The sequence below is a fragment of the Columba livia genome, chromosome 5, assembly GCF_036013475.1.
Source record: "Columba livia isolate bColLiv1 breed racing homer chromosome 5, bColLiv1.pat.W.v2, whole genome shotgun sequence".
Lineage (NCBI taxonomy): Eukaryota > Metazoa > Chordata > Aves > Columbiformes > Columbidae > Columba > Columba livia.
In genome coordinates this window covers 8,179,987-8,201,362 of record NC_088606.1, presented here as the reverse complement: position 1 = coordinate 8,201,362, position 21,376 = coordinate 8,179,987, and the positions used below count along the sequence as shown (strand labels likewise).

General features: G+C 44.5%; 1 protein-coding gene across 1 annotated transcript in view; it reads right to left on the bottom strand.

Moving 5' to 3' along the window:
- MTHFD1 (methylenetetrahydrofolate dehydrogenase, cyclohydrolase and formyltetrahydrofolate synthetase 1) overlaps nt 1-21,013 on the bottom strand; it is a 44,624-nt gene extending 23,611 nt beyond the window's left edge. The window contains exons 1-11 of the mRNA XM_005506370.3: nt 20,623-21,013; nt 11,850-11,934; nt 9,519-9,578; nt 8,946-8,999; nt 8,437-8,573; nt 8,217-8,317; nt 7,739-7,875; nt 6,211-6,322; nt 1,888-2,015; nt 1,158-1,255; nt 287-460 (exon numbers count right to left, since the gene is read on the bottom strand). Coding sequence (XP_005506427.2) covers nt 287-460; nt 1,158-1,255; nt 1,888-2,015; nt 6,211-6,322; nt 7,739-7,875; nt 8,217-8,317; nt 8,437-8,573; nt 8,946-8,999; nt 9,519-9,578; nt 11,850-11,934; nt 20,623-20,663 — 1,127 coding nt within the window. The 5' untranslated portion in view covers nt 20,664-21,013. The remainder of the gene's footprint in view (nt 1-286; nt 461-1,157; nt 1,256-1,887; nt 2,016-6,210; nt 6,323-7,738; nt 7,876-8,216; nt 8,318-8,436; nt 8,574-8,945; nt 9,000-9,518; nt 9,579-11,849; nt 11,935-20,622) is intronic.
- Nucleotides 21,014-21,376: the final 363 nt, after the last annotated feature.

Genomic DNA, 21,376 nt, shown 5'->3' with positions numbered 1-21,376 from the left:
ACAAGGAGAATTTTGACTGTGATCCTGTCTGCCCTTCCTAACCCTGACCTGCAGACCAAACCAATTCAACTCCAGGAGGGAAATGTGAAACTACGTTCCCACTATTTTCCACAGGAGATAAATCTATTTCCCAAACCCCTGGATTTTCACAGTGTGATTTACTAAAACCCAGAACACCCCAACACAGTCACCTTACCGGAAGGCAATAAAATGACAAGCCATGCTAATAAAATTTCTTTTCACCTTGAGATCATGTAAGTGATGCCTCAGTTAAAGAAGTACCTACCCCGTAACAACAACGTATTTGCCATCTGGCTGATTCTTCAGCCGTTTCAGAGCAGAAAGAAGAACTTTGGCTTTAGTTTGGCCATAGAGCTCCACCTCATCAGGGAGCAGCCCAATTTCTCTTGCAACTTGATCAATGGGCTTGGGTATGCATGACTGCGATATTTCAATATCACTTAAAGAAAGAAAGCAAAGTCAATTTATAAGTCAAAGACTTCTCACAAATTCCCCATTTTTGGACAGCATAAACTACAAACACCTAATCTATATTTTAAAAGGGACCTTTAACCCCTCCTAGTTAAACAAATCAATCCCACCGATATCGGCTGCATTAGAATAGACACATCCCCAGAGTTGTGTTTTTAAAAAAACCCAAACCAAACAACACTCCCACCAATCTTCCCCTCACCCCTCCCACCCCATGAATGCCTTTTTGTAAGCAATAAGTTATGCTCTCTTATAGGAATTTGTATATTTTCAGCTGCTCCTTGGGGACGTGACACAAACTGCTCCTACTTCAAGATGGCAGATTATTGCCATGTCAAACTGAAAATTTCCCAAAATACAAGTGTCTTGCTATTTGCTAAATCAGCAACTATCTACCTGGTCTAAAAATACTGTGGAAATCCATGTTTACATCTCAATATTATCAGGATGACCCAAGCCCACCCTTCAACCTATGTCCCTGCACCACTGCAGGTCAGCTCTGCTCCCTTAGGAAGGCCTCACGGTGTTTTCACTCTGCTTCTCTCCAAATTTCAATGCCAACTACAGTCTACATACATGTACACCCTGTATTACACAAAGCTTGGAAATAGAAGTGAACACTTTGCCGCATTAAGACTGCCAGGGGCTTCACTTGAAAGCATTACCTTGGAACAGGCACCTTTAGGGTAAGCTGGTTATATTGGATGTTCCATTTTCCAGGCTGGAACTTCTCCAGAAAGCGCTGTGCACTCTCCACTGTGCTCTAAAAAGAGCATGAGAAAAGCATTACAGCAACGATCACTGTATGAACCATGCTGGATAACAAAGAGACTCAGAAAGGTTTTCCCCTCCCATCTGTCTCAGTTTGGGATTGACACAAAGTGTTTTGATTAAAGCATTCGCTAACAATCCAGAATGGAATTCTGCTCATAGTTTTCTTAAAAATAAGATACATTCACCATGTCTACCTATCCATCTACCTCTCTATCTTCCAGTGTGCTGGAGTTTTTGGGGTGTTCTGTGCCAGCGAGGTTTCTTAAGCAAAGCAGGAAGCAGAGGGAGCTGTCTTATACTCTTACTCTCCTCTTTTTTATCCAATCACCCTACATATAATTTTAGAATGACAGCCAGAGAATTGCAAGACAAGCTTGTTTATCACTGTTTTGAGAGACCACACTCAAAAAACAATCAAAAAAACTCTGTCCTAACATTTCCTTAAGGTTCATCTTCTTCCTCAGTTAACTGAATCCAAATTGTTTGGACTGGAGGTTGGAAATCCTAACCTGATCACTGTAAGAGCAAGAAGGAAGCACCAATTGCTTTGGTAGGTTGCTGATGGTCAGCAGCAACATAACCTGACGGCAAACGTAGCAACCCCTCAGTGTGTCCACGTACCTGCATTAACATGGCCACAGTCATGGGCCCAACACCACCAGGAACTGGGGTGATGTAGGAAGCTTTTTCCTTTGCTGTACTGTACTCCACATCTCCTACAACCCTTTTTCCACTGGCCTTTGTGCTGTCTGGGGATTTAAGGAAAATTAAGTTAGGCATCACATTTCACCAAAACAACAGAGGAGGCAGCACTGACTGAAGCTGAAGTCTTTTCCCCTGTTGGGGGAAACAAAACAAAAGCTGAGCACCCACGAAGCCGTAAATAAAGATAAAAAGTTAAAATAACATCACAAGATAAGATGTTATCATCATACTTTGCTCAGAGAGCGTCAACAGCTCACGCAACGTATCTTCCCGTTAAGTGTGATTTATCCTTAGCCAGCTCGATCTCCCCTTCCTTGAGGATCCAACGATTTCCATGGTGGCACGTGGCCCACAGGGCAGTCTGAGGTTGACTCCAAAACAAAGGCATGGGGACCAAAGCACACACCAAGTGTTGTATCTGCACTAGTACAACACTAATGGGACATTCAATAGAGATGTCACCTGAACCATCTCTCACAGCTCAAGCTGTATTGCTCTGAAGGATTAGCAGAGTTTCCAATTTGGAGGAGAAATAAGCCAATGGTCTAGAAGAAGTGAGAGAAGAAACACAGTTGACTTGTTTAAAAAAAAAAAGGCTTTACATTTGCTCTGTTCCATTTTGGAGGAAATCTAGACCTTACTATTAAATAAAATCACCTGCCTTTACAGAAACTGCAGACAGAAAGTGCTGAGCTTTTCAATTACTCATTGCCATTCTAATGATGGACAAGCAAATACTGCAGTTCCCAGAGATCAGAGTCTTGTCAAAACAAACCTCACAGGTGCTTAAGAGAGCTCCAGTAGAATAATCACCTGTCTCTCTGGCAAAAAAAAATTGCTATATCCTGCTGCACATGACCTGACAATTCAGAAGCAGATATAGCACTTTTTTCCAGTGGTGACTTCTAAGTTTAGCCATAAAGAGACAAAATGCATCAGTAAACTAGCACAGTCACTTAAGGAATTCGCTGATCATAGAGATAACATATTAAAAAAAAAAAAAAAAAAGTAAATTTAAGTTTCCTTGGAGTAGCAGATCCGTGTTTCAGATATGAAGACTCCAGGGAACTTTTAAGCAGTGGAAAAACCTGAAGACAGATTTTAATGTTGCTACATTGAAATATATAAGCACATGTGTGAACAGAATACAGTCAATAACTTTAACATACATTTGGTAAGGGGGAGGAGTGGAAGAGAAACCAAACTCCCGAACAGCTGATTGTATAAAAACCAAAGAGGGAACAAAAGCAGCTTCTGCCAACATTGATTTTTAGTTGCATTGTTACTGACAATTAGCAGCTTGGATATTTTGCTGTGTTTGTGTTTTAAGCAACACTTATTTTTGCTAGAGTTCAAAGCTTGAACAACACCACAGCTGTTAAACAGTGTTTCTACAGCCTCTGTCAGCTTTGCTGTCTGAACTGCAGACCAGTCTGGCCTTCCAGGCTGGAGACCAGTTTAATTAAGTTTGCAAAAGGCAAATAACATAATCATATTTTCTTCCAAGGATGCCAAACAGGCTTATCAGCCACTCTGGCCAGGGAGACTCCAGGCCCCAGAATGATGAAAACAAGCACTAAATTAGACGATCCAAAGACAAACAGCCTAATCTGTTAGACAGACACAGCGATGAGCAGGAGCCAAACAAACGCCCGTTCCTGCCTCTGCATTCGCCCCTCCCGCCAAGCACCGCTGAGCACAACCTGAGAGCTATTCAATTACCTTTAAAATATTCTTTAGAAAGAAAGCTCACACACAACACTTTCCGCCTCTCCCCATCATTTCAACTTCTCAATATTCATCATCCCACTCTTTAAAAATATATATACTAGTTACAAAGAGTATCAGAGACACTATAACCATTCCTAGTGCCTGTGTCTTCTTTGGTCCAGTGGGTTCTCTAGCCAGCTGGAACTCATCAGGGAGAGCATCCAAGGACTTTGAGATCAAAGAAGCAAAGGACATGCCTACACATACGGAATGAACAGGTACAACAATTTCCATCTATCTCCAGAGACAGCTGCCTGACAGACAACCCAAGTGCAGCTTCTGGAGCAGAGCTAATTCAATCCTATTCTCGCCAGACAAGGGCTGGGATTATCCCCATGACTTCCAAGCAAACTTGTGCTAATGTACATGTAACTGTAACACGTTCTGGTTGATATCTGACTGCAAACACACAAGACCATACATGACCCTCATCTACTTGCAGTCTGCTTCTTTTTCCAGGCACCACTGGGAAAGGTGTTTCGAGAGGGATCCAACACAATCTGATCTTATAGGCCTGTGATGCCAGCTTGATTTCCAGATATAAACACAGCATCAAGTCAAGGCTCTCTATATCTTCCCAGTTCCTCTGGTGTTTGAAGAGCACGGCACCAAGATCCGCAGAGGCTGATCCTCCTTTGCCACTCTCATAACCCACTGTTCAAGGTTCCCTGCTGGCTAGAGCTGCAAAACCCCCCAGCAGAGGAGGACTTGGTACAGGGTCCTTCCCTCCACCAGGACTCAGGGAAACTCCAGAGACCACACAACCTCTGGGAATATCCCCTGCCCACACTGCTCTCGCTGCCTGTAGGAAGGCAATTTCTACAGGCCTGGAATAAGGCATTCGGAATATTTGCTGGACTAGCCCTCCAGCTGCAGAAAAAGACAAACGCACCCTGACTTGCAAAGTACAAGCATATCCAGAGGCTGCCAGGTCCTCTGACTGTAGCTCACACCTCCACCTAGGAGCCACCCAGCTGGATGCACTTACGGCTATGGCAAGATGTACGACAACTGTGCTACTTCTCCCCTGCTACATTCAAAGCATCATCACAGCTACCAACAATATTCTATCTGTACAGCGATGTATCCAGAGAAGCTGGCAAACTAGCTGCTGTTCTTTCTGCAGTTCCCACAATTCTGGCACTGATTTCCCAGAAGATTCACCTGAAAACTTTTTTGCAACCTATCAAAAGGGAAGAGGCAGGAAAAGTCAGCAGCTCCAGAAAAGTTACAGAAAAGCCTGTGGCATCCATCATTTTGAAATCTCACAATTTCCATGGTCCTCTGTCAAGCCCTTATTACCATAAAGTCCTACAACACCATTAAGCGTATTGGCACGCAAAACTGGGTGTACAAGAAGCTCAGATCTCAGTCCACTGCCCCAGGTGGACTGATCGCAAAGAAACAGGGATGCGTCCTCAGAGATGCAGTTCACATCAAGCCTGAAAAATGGTCATACCATCATACAGCAGAAACACAATGGTAGTTTTGCTTGCAACATGTAAGTAGGGGAGACTTCAAGCCATTGTGCTTCACGGAAATCGGCAGTGACCCTGTGGGTTTTGGCAAACTGCCTAAGTTTGGGAAGCTCAGCACAAATACATCAAGCAACAAAGAGCAACAGCAGATGACTTTTTAATTTTAATTAAACGGAGGGCTAACGTTTTTAAACGCAACTCAGGGTCATCTTTGAGGAACAAGACTGCTGAACAGAAATTTCTTTACATTCCATTAAATAATGGCAACAAAACGACTGATTAATTATGAAAACTACCTTTTAAAAGCCTTGTGGGTGTAGCACAGAGATAGTTAGATGGTGACTAATTTTCCATATCATTCAATATCTGTAATTTGGATTTAAAATGAGATGAAAACAGAAATTGCCAGACTGTCTGTTCCTCCTTTATAAGGAAGAAACAGCTAAGTGAAAGCTTATCCTAAAATCCATTATGTTCAAGCACTTTATTCTATGCCAGAGCCATTGTCACCAATATTCTTGCAGAAGCTGCTTTGTTTCAAGACAACAGCCATTCAAGAGAAGTACTTGAAGAGACTGCTTGCCATCTATATATTTCAAATAGAACAGCTTAATCAGATGTAACTGCAAAGTAATGACAGCAAAGCTGCACGCTCACAAGTGACAACAGCAGCAAGACCTCACTATGTAGTTGTGGCAAATTACATGGATATTCTGTTGTAATAGTTTCTAAGTCTCCTCTCTACTGATCATCAGTCTCACTGAAGGCAAAAATAGAACTGCCACTGATCTGCCTTAGGACAGCACTTCAGATCAACCTTTTTTTTCATTCTGGCATCTTCAGAGGTTGCCATCATTACCCAAGACAGACTTAAAAGAGATAGAAGCCTGCATTAAGTAGAAACACCAAGGAAACAGTATCCATGTGCTTACTTAGCAACTGTATTTATATACAAATAAACATATCCCCACTCTATACATTACCCACGCACCTGGCACATGGTTAATTCCGCAGTCTATTACGATTGCACCAGGTTTGATCCATTCACCTTTTACCATTTCAGCTTTACCAGCTGCAACCACCAGGATATCAGCTTTACCAACCTATAAAAAAAGCCAATAAAAAAATTCTGTATCACACCAGCACTGGAAAACACACAGAGCTGCTTCAGCAGCAACTCAGATCAGCTTCAGTGGCAGCGAAACTGTGTGCTCACCCATTGCCATAGGAGGGATGGAAGGGCATTAGCAGCAGTTGAAGGTAACTAGCAGTTCCTTGGAACACATTGATTCCTGCAGCCAGAAATTATGGCCTATTTTCACACTCCTACCCTGAACTGTTGCTAGTCAACACTTCACAAACTCCTTTGAACTCCTCCGTGATTCCTAAGTGGATCACACAGACTACTTTTAGATTAAATTAAAGCCTTCTGCATATTCTTATCTTCCTCCCTTCGAATATCCCTGCATATTCAGCTGCTCTTTTCAACGCTAGAAATACACCCAGCACCCATCGGACAGCAGCCAAGAACAACCCCTGCGCAGAACTCAAAGCAGCACCTCGCTTGTGGCAGCGCTGCCTTGTGGTTTTTAAGTCCAGGACTGCACGCGACTCCAGGGAAAGCTGATTACAATTCAACACTAATATTTGTTCAGACAGTACTCGGTACATGTCACAGGGCTGGTCACAAAGCTGGCGCTAAAGACTCCAACTAAAGCTTGCTGTCACTTCTTGCACTGCTTCATTCATGTTTGCTAAAGAAGCTGCTATCCCTTGAAATTTTTTCTTTTAATTTTCAAGGGAGATAAACTATTTTTAATATTTCATTAAGAATTAGCACTTCAATTGTTAATCAACCTAATGACAGTCTTATTGAACAGCAACTTAATGGCACAAAGCACTGCAGTGTGTTTGATCTTCCTTGTGAGCTATATTCAAATACACCTACCCTCTCTTCAGCTGTAATACTTTCCTACAGAGCCTGGCAGTGTTGATTGCTCTACGAAATCCAAGTAGGTGGCAGCACAGTAACACACTATTTCTGTCACTCTCAGTGCTGAAGAGGAAAATGGTACAAACTCCCAGTCATAGAAAATAGGCTGAAAAAAAACCCAACCCAATCAACCTGGAGAAAACATTTGATCTAGCATTTCCCAGCCATTAAAGCAAAAGACTACTTGGTCTTTTTGGGAAAAAACAAAAATATATGCTGCCTTGCAGGCCACTACTTGGAGATAGGAAGGGAAGATTAAGTTGTCAGCACATGCTTAAAGAAAACAAAAATGGTAATTTTGTTGTTATAATTAAAAGCCTCTAATCAAGGGTCAAAAATAATCAGGATCTTTTTCCAGCAGAAGTATTTACAAAACCATCCAATGAGCAGGACTTGAAACCATTTCAAATTAAAGACAACCCAGACCTAATGACTTAGAGTAGCAATACACTGAGTAGCAACATGCAGCAGGCAGCACTGTCTTACAGCAGATAACTATGGCCTCATGCATCTACCCTGTCCTCACCTCCTCAGCCAGCGTCGAGGTCTTTGAATGGCAAGTGGTTACTGTTGCATGATTCCAGAGCAGCAGGTCATGCATGGGAGCACCAACAATCTTACTGCGACCAACCACGACAGCTCTTTTCCCTGCAACCTGGATGCCTGCAACACAGAAAGTCAGGAGAAAGTAAAAACAGGTCATTGTGCATTTTAGCACAAACTCAGACCACTCTGGAGTCTTTTGGTCAGTTTAAGTCTGGCCCTGGTCCTTCAGGACACTATTTTTCTTCTGGGTTGTGTGTGATGGGGAACCAGATTTGGGAGGGAGGAAGGAAAGACCGCTTTAAAACGAGTCCTTGTCCCACCTGGAAAGGCAGGGATGAAATGTGGCATCTCACATTGAAACAGAAGTTTCAACATGAAACATAGCCTTGCAAGGTGCATAATTTCTCCTCTTATAGAAGACTACTGCACTCATGAATAATGGATGGAAACCTCCTTACCTGTCTGCCTGATAAGTTCCATGCATCCTTTTGGTGTACAGGGAATAAAGCAGTCTCCAAGGTCCCCTCTAGAGAGTTTCCCAGCATTGATGCTACTTAAACTGTATTTTGAAAGAATAAAGGCCAAGTAAGATTCCCAGCCTCATGATCACCATTCAAAAGAAAAAAAAGTTTCTTTCTGGAGAAGCTGTCATGCTCTCCAGGGCTGAGGTCAGTTTACCCATCTACATCCTTCTCAGGTGCAACAGCATTGGTTATTTTTTCTGTATTGATGGGTTTATCAGAGTCAAGAGGCAGCTGCACTATAAAGCCATGAACAGCCGGGTCTCCATTCAAAGCATCAATGTGCTTGAGGACCTACAACAAATAAAGACCGAAAACCTAATGGCTGATAAACCAAAATAAGCGATGCAAAGCAAAAGGCACCATCCTCTCTGGATTAACAGACACTCGCAATATGTTTAGTTTTTCCACCCAAGAGTATAAACAACTCACATTTTTTATTTTCAGAAAAATACCTGTTAAAGTCTCTATATTTTACATTGTAGTATTCTAGCTTTCTTTTAAAAGTAAAACCAAAAAATCTCAGCAGGTTTCAGTTCTTTTTTCATTCGTTAATATCTATGGGCAAGCAGTCTTTTTTAACAAAATAAGAGGGCAAATATAAATTCATCTCTTGAGCTCAAAACCAAAATTATGTATTTTTTCCTTACTGGCTGCATTACTTACGTCAGCTTCTGTTGCTGTGTTGGGCAGTTTTATGTGATTGGCACTGATCCCAATCTGCAAATGAGAATACCAACAAATTATCTAATTTCTGAATTGACATCAGAGATTGATCTGGCTATTCTCTCAGTCCACCCCAGCAATATCTACACTCTGTCATATTTCCTAGGCTTGTCTCCTGTTGCTGTTGCTACAGTCCTGTTATTTGGAAGTACCATAAATGAAAGAGGGTGCTTTGCGTACTTAGACTGGCCCATACTTCACCTGTCCTATTCACCTTTTGACTTGAACAATAACAGGAAAGCCAGAGCACCAGCACTTCAGACACAAGTAATCTAAGAGATGATGACACAAAAAGTGGCACCAACCACGCTGTGTTACCTTGGTACCCCACTTGGCTATGTGCCAGGTTATACACCTCTACTGTTTCCTTGCAACAAAGAATTCAGGCCAATGTTGGTTTCTCCAATATGGGCAAAGCTTAGACAGACCTACTCGATTTGCATCTGTTTCTTCATATTCAGATTTAACCTACTGTAGGAGGGTAAAAAGAAATATATAGAGTTTGGGCATCACCTCAGCAGCAGTTTTCAGCTTCACTTTAATGTAGAGGTTCGAATCATCCCGATTTCCAACCTAAGGATGAAAAGACAGAATAGAGATCCAGTCACAGGCTGAGATGGGTTTAACCCTTAGTTTCCTTGGCACTACACCAAGGAGACAGCGGTATTTTAAAACACACTGACAGAGGCTATAAGTAGCTGGAGCTACCAGGAAAGTGTTCTTTCAAGAAGACAAGTTGTCTGATCTGCTGCATAAGCACTATTTACACCTGTTGAAAACCTTAGAAACACAGTGCTCTCCAAAGCAGAAAACACTGCCTGCCATCTCATCTGAGGAAGTTAAATCTCTAGCTAATTACCATGATCAGCAGGTGCTGATAACATTCAATTATCTGATTAAGGCTTTCAGAAAAGTTGGGCCTCTGATACCCAGGAATCTTAATTTTAAGCACATATTTGTGCCTTGATGGAGAGATTTCTTCCACTACTGGTTTGAACCCTGAGAATTTTTCTGCACAACAAAAACCAGCTAAACAAGAACAATGTGACGCACAGAGAGCAGCAAGTGGAACGGTGTTGGGTGCTTACAGTACAACGGCATTTCAGAAGGCTGCTTGCATCATCCAGAATGTTTTGTTAAAGGTAATATTCCTAGTAACCATAAGAAAATGAGGGACAAATAAGAAAAAGCTGATAAGTAAATTCTTGAAACCCTGTTCCCCCATATTTGGGAGCTACGCCTGGTTCCCACACAGATGAAAAGCTGCAGGTGTGACAGTGTTACCTGATCACCCAGCACACACCGGTTCTTCTTCTCTAGGGTTAGACAAAGGCACTGTCTCCCCTTTAAAGTCTGCTGGGTTTAGGACAATGTATGCCTTATACAGGGCAGGAAAGAAAGAAGAGAGTGGGCATCAGGAGATGTCGGCAAACAGACCATATATATTGTGCAGAAGAGGATATTCCTGACTACGGGACAAAAAATAAGGATTTAATGATGTATTCTTTGAGCTCAGAATACACCAGATACCTCCCAAGAAAACAGCACCTGTTGTGCAGGGTGCTACGTATCAGAAACAGCTAATTGTCCTGACTTAAATGAAAAACAGACAGCTGAGAATATCAGTATTGGGAGATGAGCTCCAAGCCCAGAGTGTTTGGTAGCTCACCAAAGCATAAGAGAGCCAAAGAGCAAGGAGGTTGTAAGGACTCTAAGGCAACCCAAGACTGAAAACAGGCCAACCAAGAAAAAACTCCAGTTACACTACAAGGCAGCAATTTTTGAAGACAGTTTACAAGGTCAGCAGTTCAGCAACTTCCATCAAAGCATCCCTTACTAAATTTAAATAAAAGACCTTCGTCCTTCCTTCTAAATGCCCGAAGACAAGTCTTCTGTAGAGATAATCTTTTTAAAGCTAATGGAAAAGAAAACTAGGCAAAAAAAGCCCAACCCAGACCACAAATAAATTTGTTCTTGGCATTGAAGAGGAATGTGGCCTTTGCGTACTATAGTGGTCTCAGAACTGGAATACAGAGACAGGCATCAAGAGCTCTTCAGGAGCCCAAAACATAGAATCCACTTCTCTAAGCAGCTGCCTACAGTCCATCAACCCTTTGCAGCCACACTGTTCCTTCCCATTACATGACACTTGCTACTGATGGTCACCTTCTAATCTCAGCACAAAGAGTTTCCATTTTTTACAGCTGCAAGGAAAAAAAAAAAATCACCTTAATTCTGCCAAACACAGGCCAAACCCCTGTACTGATGAGAGCTTTTTCCCCTTCACAAATGTTTCTGTGTAGACTCCAGCACTTAGACTTCTGCCAGACATCAAATTCAGCCATGGGATTTTGTTCCATCCCCTCCACTCACAGTCTTCTTGGCACAAGGTGGTTTTGCTTGGTTTCCCCCCTTTCCTGCCCTGCATCTCTCTCCATGTTCTGTGTAATAAACACCTCATTCCCAAGGCTTCTGGTACAAACACATCTCCAAAAGCTGACAGAATTTGGGGCTCACATAAACGCAGAGACTTTGACTAGAGTCTACAAGCACTGGCTTCCTTTTAAAAGGCAAGAAGCCTGCTTTCACCATGATGTTCAAACAGAGAACTGCAAGGGTCTGATGAAATGAAACAAACAAAAAAAACCCCAAACAAGCCAACAAAACCAACCAACCCCAAAATGCTTCTGCGCCCCAGTACTTGGGAAAAGACATCACAGAACTGTGTTACTATCCCATATTGGGCTCCGCTCTTCTGTCCCTTATAAAAAGTTACCATCAGCTGTGCTTACCATTGCAAAGCAACACAGATTTTTCTCTAGTTGTCATTAAAGAAAACAATACCTGCAAAATCGCGAGTCCTGGTGTGAAGCCTGGAAATTTCTGTTTCATCTCAACTACTTGCTGCTTTAGTCTCTCTCTCACTTGCCTGAAGAGGGGAAAAAAAAATTTAAAAAAAAAAAATTAAAGGTAGAAGTTAACCAAGGAGCTGAATTCTCACACACTGATAACTCAGGGATTGAAAAGATGAAAAGACTGACAAACACATGCTTATGCTTTGAGTACACAAGTCCCAGCAATCTCCAGATAAGATTAACATCCCTAAAACACTAAGACACTTTGAAAGTTTCATTCCAACTTTTTTTTTTTCTTTTTTTTAGAGTCCACATTGTGCTTCTTCACCCTCCTCTCCATGGTCTCAGTTAAGCAATGGTACAAAACTCAGGTCAAGTCTTCAGTGAAGACAAGTTTAAGGATATAATTACTAAAATACAATTTTGAAATGGGAGCACAAGACGATTTACTGATTAGTTAATCTAGCTCAGATGTCAACTCATATCCAGTTTACTATGCCATGTTTTAGAGATAACAGGTACCCATCACTGATAAATACAGCTCAAAGGCCACTGACACCTCCCTCCCCAGCCTTGCACTCCTCTCCAATTTCTCAGCCACCGTCTGGCCCAATGTGCATGATCTTTCATCAGGGAAGGCGGTGGGGAAGAGGTCCTTGTGACAGGCCCAGTGTTCTCTTTTGAATGTGAAGCTCTGCTGGGTGCAGACCCAGCACCAATTGCTCTGTCTCCCCGCCAGAGGCAGTCGGGACTCAGAGAGAAGAATTGATCAGTTGTGCTCATCTCATGGGCTCATGATGCTGGAAGGACACTGTGGCTCTTCACTGTAAATGCAAGAGATACTCAGAGGCAAAAGCCAGGAAAGCAAAACTTGCAGGACAGTAGAGGCTTGACAGGTCTGTCCTCCTCCACGTGATTTCCAGCCCGCATCCCACCCGCTATTCTCAAAGAGAAGAGAAGGTGCTACCATCATGCTTTGCAAATTTGCCCTGCTCCAAACACCCTATAACTTAAAACACAGATGTTCTCCTTGTGCTCATTTACCCTCAAATCAATATCACAAGGTCTGCTGCTTCTCAGGTGGAAACAGACTTCCCAAACTGGAGAAGATGTTGTTTGTGCCAGTTCATCAAAATCACAAACACCAAGGGTACGGGGACAGAGCAGGAAGCTGATGCCAGCTGGGAGGCTGCAATTCCTTCCATACAGGGAAATTCCAGCATGACAGTGAAGCCAACTCTGCCCTGTGACTATGAGCTCCAAATCAGAAACGCCAGAGGCAAGAAGGGAACATGGCTCTGCTGCAACCCAGCAGCACTGATCCCAGGGGACACTGCAACTGGCCCAGCCAGAAGCAGCCCTGAGGCTGTCCCAAGTCCCATCTCGGGGGAATGACACCGACTCCTGCTTCATCCCAAATCCTGCATCTGTACTGCTGCATCCTCATCATTCTCTATAACTACCTGAAGGGAAGTTCTAGCCAGGTGGGGATTGGTCTCTTCTCCCAGGCAGTCAGCAACAGGACAAGGGAGCATGGTCTTCAACTCTGCCAGGGGAAATTTAGGCTGGATATTAGAAAGAAATTCTTTACAGAGAGAGTGGTCAGGCATTGGAATGGCTGCCCAGGGAGGTGCTGGACTCGCCGTCCCTGGAGGTTTTTAAACTGAGACTGGACATGGCACTTAGTGCCATGATCTAGTAAACGGACTAGAGTTGGACCAAGAGTTGGACTCGATGATCTCTGAGGTCTCTTCCAATACAGTCGATTCTGTGATCCCAAACCATGTGGTCAGATAAATGCTGCACTTGAAGAGCAGGTTGAGAGTATTTAGAGGTGTTTGTGTCTGGCCAAGCTGTTCAAAGTCTGTTAACAAGCTTTGCTAAAAGAGGTTGTTTTCACCCTTACTTAAAAAGCTCCTAGGCTAAAAAGTTCCTAGGCTTCCTTTGGCTATCACCTCTGTAAAAGCCTTGACACTAAGACTGGCTGAGGAGTTCAGAAAACAGTGTCACAGCAAGCCTTGTCCTAGCAATTCCTCATGCTCAAGTGACAAGTTCATCTGCCATGTAGCAAAATCACCAACTGCATCTCCTTACGCTCCAGCTGTAAGCCCCAAGGGAAGGCACCAAATGTGCAGCTGCAGACACAACAGGGCCTGAGCTCACAAGCAGCTTGTAACAACAGCACAGCAATCTCAGAGAGGGTCAGAAACCCGCTGTACGTGGCCTGAGCCAGTGCTGCAAGCCAGCTCTGCGAGGGAGCTATTTCTGAGATCAGCCTCCTCAGGTCCATTAAGGAAGGCACAGCACTGGTATGTGGCCTGCAAACAAAAGACATGCAAGCAAATGTGAAATGTATCATAAGTTATGACCTAGAAAACCCTTCATAAGGGACAATCAACTGGAACAGGTCTCATGTCTGGGTTTTACTTATAATCCAGTCTTCTCAGTGGAGGAGAAAACAGCCCAGCTAAGGGTCCAGCTTCCCTCCCTCCTCTGCAAGGCAGGGCTGTGGCACTTTCACCCCCAGCAGCCGTGATTGTCCACACATTATATTGCTGTCATTTTCTGTAATTAGGCACTAGCTCACTTCCCCTTCAGCTACAGAAGAAAGGTAACATGCACAAAGTCGTGGTGCTGCCAGCGCTGATTTGCTTTAGAGACTTGAATCAAGAAATCACTTGTTAGACAGCCACCTAGTGTTAAGTACCACTGCTTTCTAGCTACCAGAAAAGCCACAGTTTGAGAGAAAACTTAAGGAAAAAAAAATAGTTAAACCCTTGCTTTAACCCTTCAGTCTTACATACACATTACTCAATAAACTTTGCAAGCCAGCAACTATTTAGCAACAGTTTGCAAACTTCTATTGTGGACTTTAGTTCTTCACAGTGACAAAAGTTCACATTGATAAACCAACACCACTTTTTATTAGCTGTATGCCTTCAAATGTAAATTTGCAATTGTACATGGCTGTTGCTCCAAAAGCCTTCCCTCTGACGCTAAGACCCCTCCTGAGCCTACATTGTTCCACAAATTCACACTGCAAACAGAAGCCCAGGGTCCATACAGGTCAAGGACAGCACATGGCTCTAAGCACACAGTCCAAAAGCCAGCTATAAAGATTATAAAAAAAAACTATTAGCCTTTCTTTCTCTAGGCTGCAACAGTGACCTAAATTTAAATTTATTAAGTTAGTTTCCCAGAACAGCAAAGGACAAACCACACTCCTTCAGCTCTGCTGTGAAAGGAAAGGGAAGCATGGCTCCCATGGCAGTGTCACACCTATGGGATTCTGAACATGCAATGGCTCAGGTGGACAGAGGACACATCGCCATACTGAATCATAGAATGGTCTGGGCTGGAAGAGACCCTCAAAGCTCACCCAGTCCAACCTCCTGCCATGAGCAGGGACATCTTCACCCAGATCAGGTTGCTCAGAGCCCACTCCAGCCCGGCCTTGAGTGTTTCCAGGGATGGGGCATCGACCACCTCTCTGGGCAACTTGGGCCAGTGTTTCACTACCCTCATTGCAAAAAATGTCTTCCTCAGGTCTAATTTGCATCTCTTCTAGTTTAAAACCATTACGCCTTGTCCTATCATAACAGGCCCTTCTAAAATCTCTGTCCCCATCTTCCTTATGGGCCCCTTTGAAGCACTGAAAGGCTGCAATAAGGTCTTCCCAGAGCCTTCTCTTCTCCAGGCTGAACACCCCAACTCTCTCAGCCTGTCTTCACAGCAGAGCTGTTCCAGCCTCTGATCATTTCTGTGGCTCCTCTGGCCCCTCTCCAACAGGTCCATGTCTCTCCTGTGCTGAGGGCTCCAGAGCTGGATGCAGGACTCCAGGTGGGGTCTCAAATGAAGATGACCCCAAGCTGTGTTTCTGTCCCTTCTGTGAGTACCAGAGCTCAGGGTGTACATAAATATTGCTAAATGTATGACCTGGTAAATACATTCTTCAGTGACAAGGATGCTCTAGAATAGGCCTGTCTCCAAGGGTTCAGTGTCACTGCCTGGATCACAAATTTCCCCAAGGTCTCAGGAACATGCATTAGAAATGCTCTTGCTGCAGCTCTACAGAAATGGCCATACAAGTCTGGTTACCTTCCCCAGGTCCTGCACCACCTTGGTCAGAGCTGTTGTCCCTACAGCCATTCCTCCTGGCAGCCTGCTGCTCTGCCACTGCTCACCTTCTGTTGTCCCCATGACAAACAGCTGCGGTGTGGAGAGACAAGCTTCTCCTTCTCCAAACCACCATGGCACCATGTCTGTGGTAGCAGACTGTGAAGAAGCTGCAAACGTGCCACAAAACATTCTCCTGGCGCCCCAAATAAGAGACAGAAAGGGATCTCTCCTGGTGGGAGTCACGGGTTGGCTGTCCCAGTGGAGTGGCCCTGGCATGGGAAATGACTTGGGAATGACTGCCTGGATGCTGCTGGACATTCAATGGATGGTTCCAGTTGAGGGAAGCCACTGTTTAGAGAACAGTGCTGGAATCTGTTCATGAGTCTCCTGCCCTACCACGGCATGATCCTGACACACCACCATTGCCTCATGGTGGAACTGCCTGTTTCCTTCTATCACTTCCACACTCCCATGATTTTTAACCACTCTCTTGGTTGGTTCAGCTCAAATACTCATCTGAGCACTCTTCAGGACAGATAGATGCTTTTTTTTTTTTTTAATAGGCTTTTTCATGATGTCCAGAACACTAGTCCAATAAGGGCCACAGAACAGTTGAGCTGAAGAAGCAATCATCCATAGGGGACAGGACAGGCAGCATTTTAGGAACTTCTCAAATGTGGTAGGCTGCCAACAGAAAAACAGAGCTTAAGTTTCACACAAAGCTGAGTCTTCAAAACTTCCATAGGAGAATTTGCCCCAAATATGAGTTACAATACCACAAACTGTCACAACCAGCTTCCCATGCTGCAACAACAATCACACCAACCAGGTCTGCATCTCAAAACAGATACCACACCCAGCTATCAGGGGATTTAATCAGAGGACAATACAAGAGAAATAGATAAGGACTCGATCCACGTTTGTGGGGCACTCCAGACAGTACTCTAGTCCATCTCTGCAATGGTCTGTCTTCACAAAGAGTGATATCAAGATTCCTTCTTTCCACAAAGGGGATATGGCAGTCCCCTGCACATTCTTTCCCTTTGGACCCCCCATTTCCATGTTACCTGGTGCTGGATCACAGCAATGTGGCCCTGTTGTCCATCAGACGCTTTCTCCTAGCTTGTAACCTCTTTGGAGCAGGGTTCCATTTTCAAATTCAGTGTCTGTACAGCACCTGACACAGGGGGTTCTTGCTTATATTTGGGGCTGCTTGGTGGCACTGAGCTGTACTGGACCACACAGAACACTTTAACTTTGCACAGCTGCAGTGTGGTACCTTCAGCGTCTGCCTGAAACATTCCGGGTAGGACCCCGTAAATGACATCTCATGGACCAGGGAATTTTTAAAGTTCACTTTCCACAGGAACTCCAAAAAACTTTTGAGGCCCAGTCTGAAAAAGCATAAGAGTTGTCTTTACTGCACTGTTGACTCCAGTTTTAAGTTTAGGCCCATCATCACTATATCCAGTACTTCAGAGGTACTTTAAACTCAAAGCACTACCTGGCCCATCCCTAGGGGCGGGGAGGTGTTGAGTCCTCCCTGCCGTCACAACTCATCAGCCAACTCATCCAGACCAGGAATGATGGTCCATTCCTGGTGCTAACAACCAATCCAAACCAAGCCAAGGGTTTCCAAACCTGAGCCACTTCAAGTGATAACACTGGTCACTGCAGCAGACATAAGCTGTAAAGAAGAGCCACTAAGAAGTTTTGCCCCAAGTATCTATTTCAGATACAGAAACAAAGTACTTTTATTTTAAGGGAATAATAGTAACAAAAAAGGGCTGAGAATACTGTATTTTGATTCCTCCCCAACCCTCCATATTCTGCATACATAAACCGCTATTTCTGTGCCTCTTATTAGTCATTTATTGTACCATTACACAATAACTCACCTTTCGCAACTCATTTGCCAATAAGGGAAATTTAATTTGCAGCAAGATCTAAGGCTGAATTACTAAACCGCCACTCAGAGAAGCAGAGGAAAGGCACTCAGAGATAACCAGACAGCTCAGGGTGATGCATAACCCACCCAACAGTATCTTTCACAGATTGTCCAGGTATAACAGGTCGTTTCTACAGAAAGAAGCAGCCTTAGCGAGAGAAGCGTTAACACAAAAATCCAACATGCATCATGATCCCTGCTGCCCTGTATATTCTCCTTCCCATCCGCGACATAACCACATTTCTATCCTCACAGGTAATATTCAAAGCCACTAAAAATGTCTATGTTCCTTCGTACCTTTCTGAGCCTTCCAAGACCTTCTAGGTGTGAACTAGCTTTATCTCAAGTTTATTTATAGAGACAAGGAAGCTCTCTCCTCTCTCTGAAAATATTTATTGTTTTTACACGTTTCACAAAAATAAGAATGCCACTGTCTACCTGATTTTTGTTTAAGTAACTGGTACAGCTCTGAATTAAGTATTTTTTTCATCTCTCTTTGGGGAAGGGGTGCTTGGTGGCAGGAGAATCAAGTTCACAATACTGAGGAGTTCTGGTTTAAAACACACAGAAGCCCAGAATTATGTAGTTGGAACAATACTTGATTGATTCACCTCATTTGTTAATATTTGACTGACTTAAAAATACTTCTCTTATTTAAAGGATAAAGTCTCAAAAAATGCCCTCTACAAGATAGTAACTGAAAACATTTTGCAGTTGATGTTTAGTCAGAAACACTCCCCCTCTACAATAGGTAATTCAGTTGAAAATTCCTAGAAAAACCACATGCCTATCACTTCACTGGCTGCTACCAGACTCTTGGCCTCGAGATGAACTCTGGACAATGAGAATTCTCTGGACCAGCACTTCTCTAGAGGGTCTGGAAGGAAGGGATGGGTATCTGCAGGGTGGATACCCCATTTTCTCATGCCTCCTTCAAGTATTCCACTAGGAAAAAGCAGAATTCCTTAAGGCTCATTCTTGTGGAGCACACAATGGTTTTGTTATACCGGACATTAATACAGCAGAAATAAAGGAACTGAAGGAGCACAGCTGTACAGCTGCAATTATATTTCCATTTTGTGTTGTCTTCACGTCAACACCTGATGCCTTTAGAAGACAGGCTTCAGCCAAACACCTCGGAGCTGTGCTGGAAATGAAGCAATTCTTTCTCCTGTGTGTGCCTATGAAAAGCTTCACAGGCATTTGCACATCATGATGGTCCTCATCTCTGAAAACCACGGCTACTATAACACAGAAAACAAACAGAATTTTTTAAAAAATCACTACTGTATCTATAAATTTATAGAAAGCAAGTAACGCAATATGCACTGCCAAGGTAGCTAGAAGTTTTAAGGTGAATGCTCACAATACCTCCAAAACACACTCACTGTAGACAAGCTAGCATCTTTCCAGATTTTTAGTCACTCTAAAATTGCAATAACGTGTAGCTTGATAGGAACTACTACACTTGAGGGGCACTTTTTATACCAGAAAAAAGGAAACCTGCAAGAGGCAAATCATGTAAATACCACCAGCACCACACACAGGCATTGACGAGCATGCTGGCTTCAAGACTGCCAAAAGCAGGTGTAAGGAAGCACACAAGACTGAGAGACTGCAATACTCAAGTGGTACTGGTGCAAAAATCACCAGGTAAAAAACATGCAAGCAGCCTTTCATCATGGCTATTCAGATCCAAGACGCATTAGGCCTGCTTTTTAAAACTGCTCCACTGATAAACAGATGTACATATGTCATACATGAATTCAAACTTACACTTGCTGTCCAAATTCCCTGGTTGTAGAGAGGAGGTACCCAACAAACATACCTAAGCAAACCCTGTTTGCACTGAATAGAACAGAAATGTTACTCTTTGCTAAACACTGCATTTTTCTAGGGTTTCTAGCTTTCTTCAGGATATGTATATATAACAGCAGCAGGAAAAATCGGCAAACTGAAAGACACAATGCAGGGTCACCTACACTCAGAGCTTGCCGGATACACAGAAACTGAAAAGCACAAGAAAATCTTTTCCTTTAAGGTCTGCCAAATCTTTTAAATACCCTCAGCAGGACAGCTGTGATCATTCATCTTGACATTACCCAGCACGTGGGTTAATTTATCTTGTTTTAAAAAGGAATGACCAATGCCTGTACAGCATGAACACACAGACCATACCTAAAGCACAGGTTCCCAACTCCTGCTCGTAAAGCATCCCCAGAGCACGGCACAAATACGCCAAAACTCTAAGCCAGGCAGCCTCTTCACACCTGCCTGGGCACTTAGCACAGCGACGGTGAAGGATCACAAACCACTCTATGGGGCAGATGCTGGATGCACACACACTGCGTGGGCTGCTGGGGAGCGATGCAGCCATGACAGCACTTTGTCTGGAGGTCTTTAATTCTACCTCTAATAACTACCTTTAATAACTCCCACAGTTTCCAGCCAGGAGGGGGTGAACTTCGAACTCAACGCAGTGAAAAAGCTTTAGGCTGTTTTCAAATCACCTCATAAAGGCGACCGAACCAGAGCAAAGGCCACCACAGGCCCATGCCCCGGCCAGGACGGGGCTCCCCGGGGCACCCCCCAGCCGCACCGGGTTCCCTCCCGATCGCGTCCGCCCCGCGGCTGCCCACAGCCTTTCCCCGCCCGAGGAAAGCCCCGCCGGGAAGGCCGGCCCTGGGGTACGTACTCGGAGACTATCTTGCCGCTGAGGATCTCGGCGGGGGCCATGGCGAGGGCGGGCAGGCAGCGGAGCACAGCTGGGCTCCCGGCGCGTCTGCGGGACGGACTGACCCCCAGCTGGCCCGCTCCACGCCACACGTGGCCCCAAACTTTCGGCGGGCGCCGGCCACACCGCGCAAGCGCTGCCCCCGCCCCGGAGGAGGGAGGAGAGGGGCACGGAGGGGAGGGCAGGGGCTCCCCTCACTGCAGCGGCTTGGCAGCGGCTGTACGGCGCTTCATCCCGTGTTCTTCCCGCCGCCCCGAGGCGCCCGCCTGCTGAGGGGAAAGCGGCGGAGCGGCGAAATGGCGCCGAAACGCTTCATAGGCTGCAGCCCCGGGCTTTCCTGGCGCGCCGCTCTGCGGAGGAGGGGACTGGGCGGGCAGGGTTGGCTGCAGGCGGAGGGAGGGGAGGGCAGGGCGAAAGTTGCCTGCGGAGCTGGGTGTGCTGGCCGCCGGTGCGGGCGGCTGGCAGTGCTCGGCTGCTGGGGCGCTTACCGGCCGTGTCTTTATGAAAATTGCAAATCAGTGTAAGAATAATTTGTGTGTTTTGTGTCCTGGGGTAGCACTGCAGTGCCATTGAGAGATTAATTCTTCCACGTTTCAACACATTTGTCCAATATAAAGTCACCCAACCACTGGATAGTCAGTGTAGAATGAGGGCAGTGAAGGAGAGGGTGGGATTGTGGCTTGAAGTCCATAGAAGTTGTCAGGAGTGAGAAACA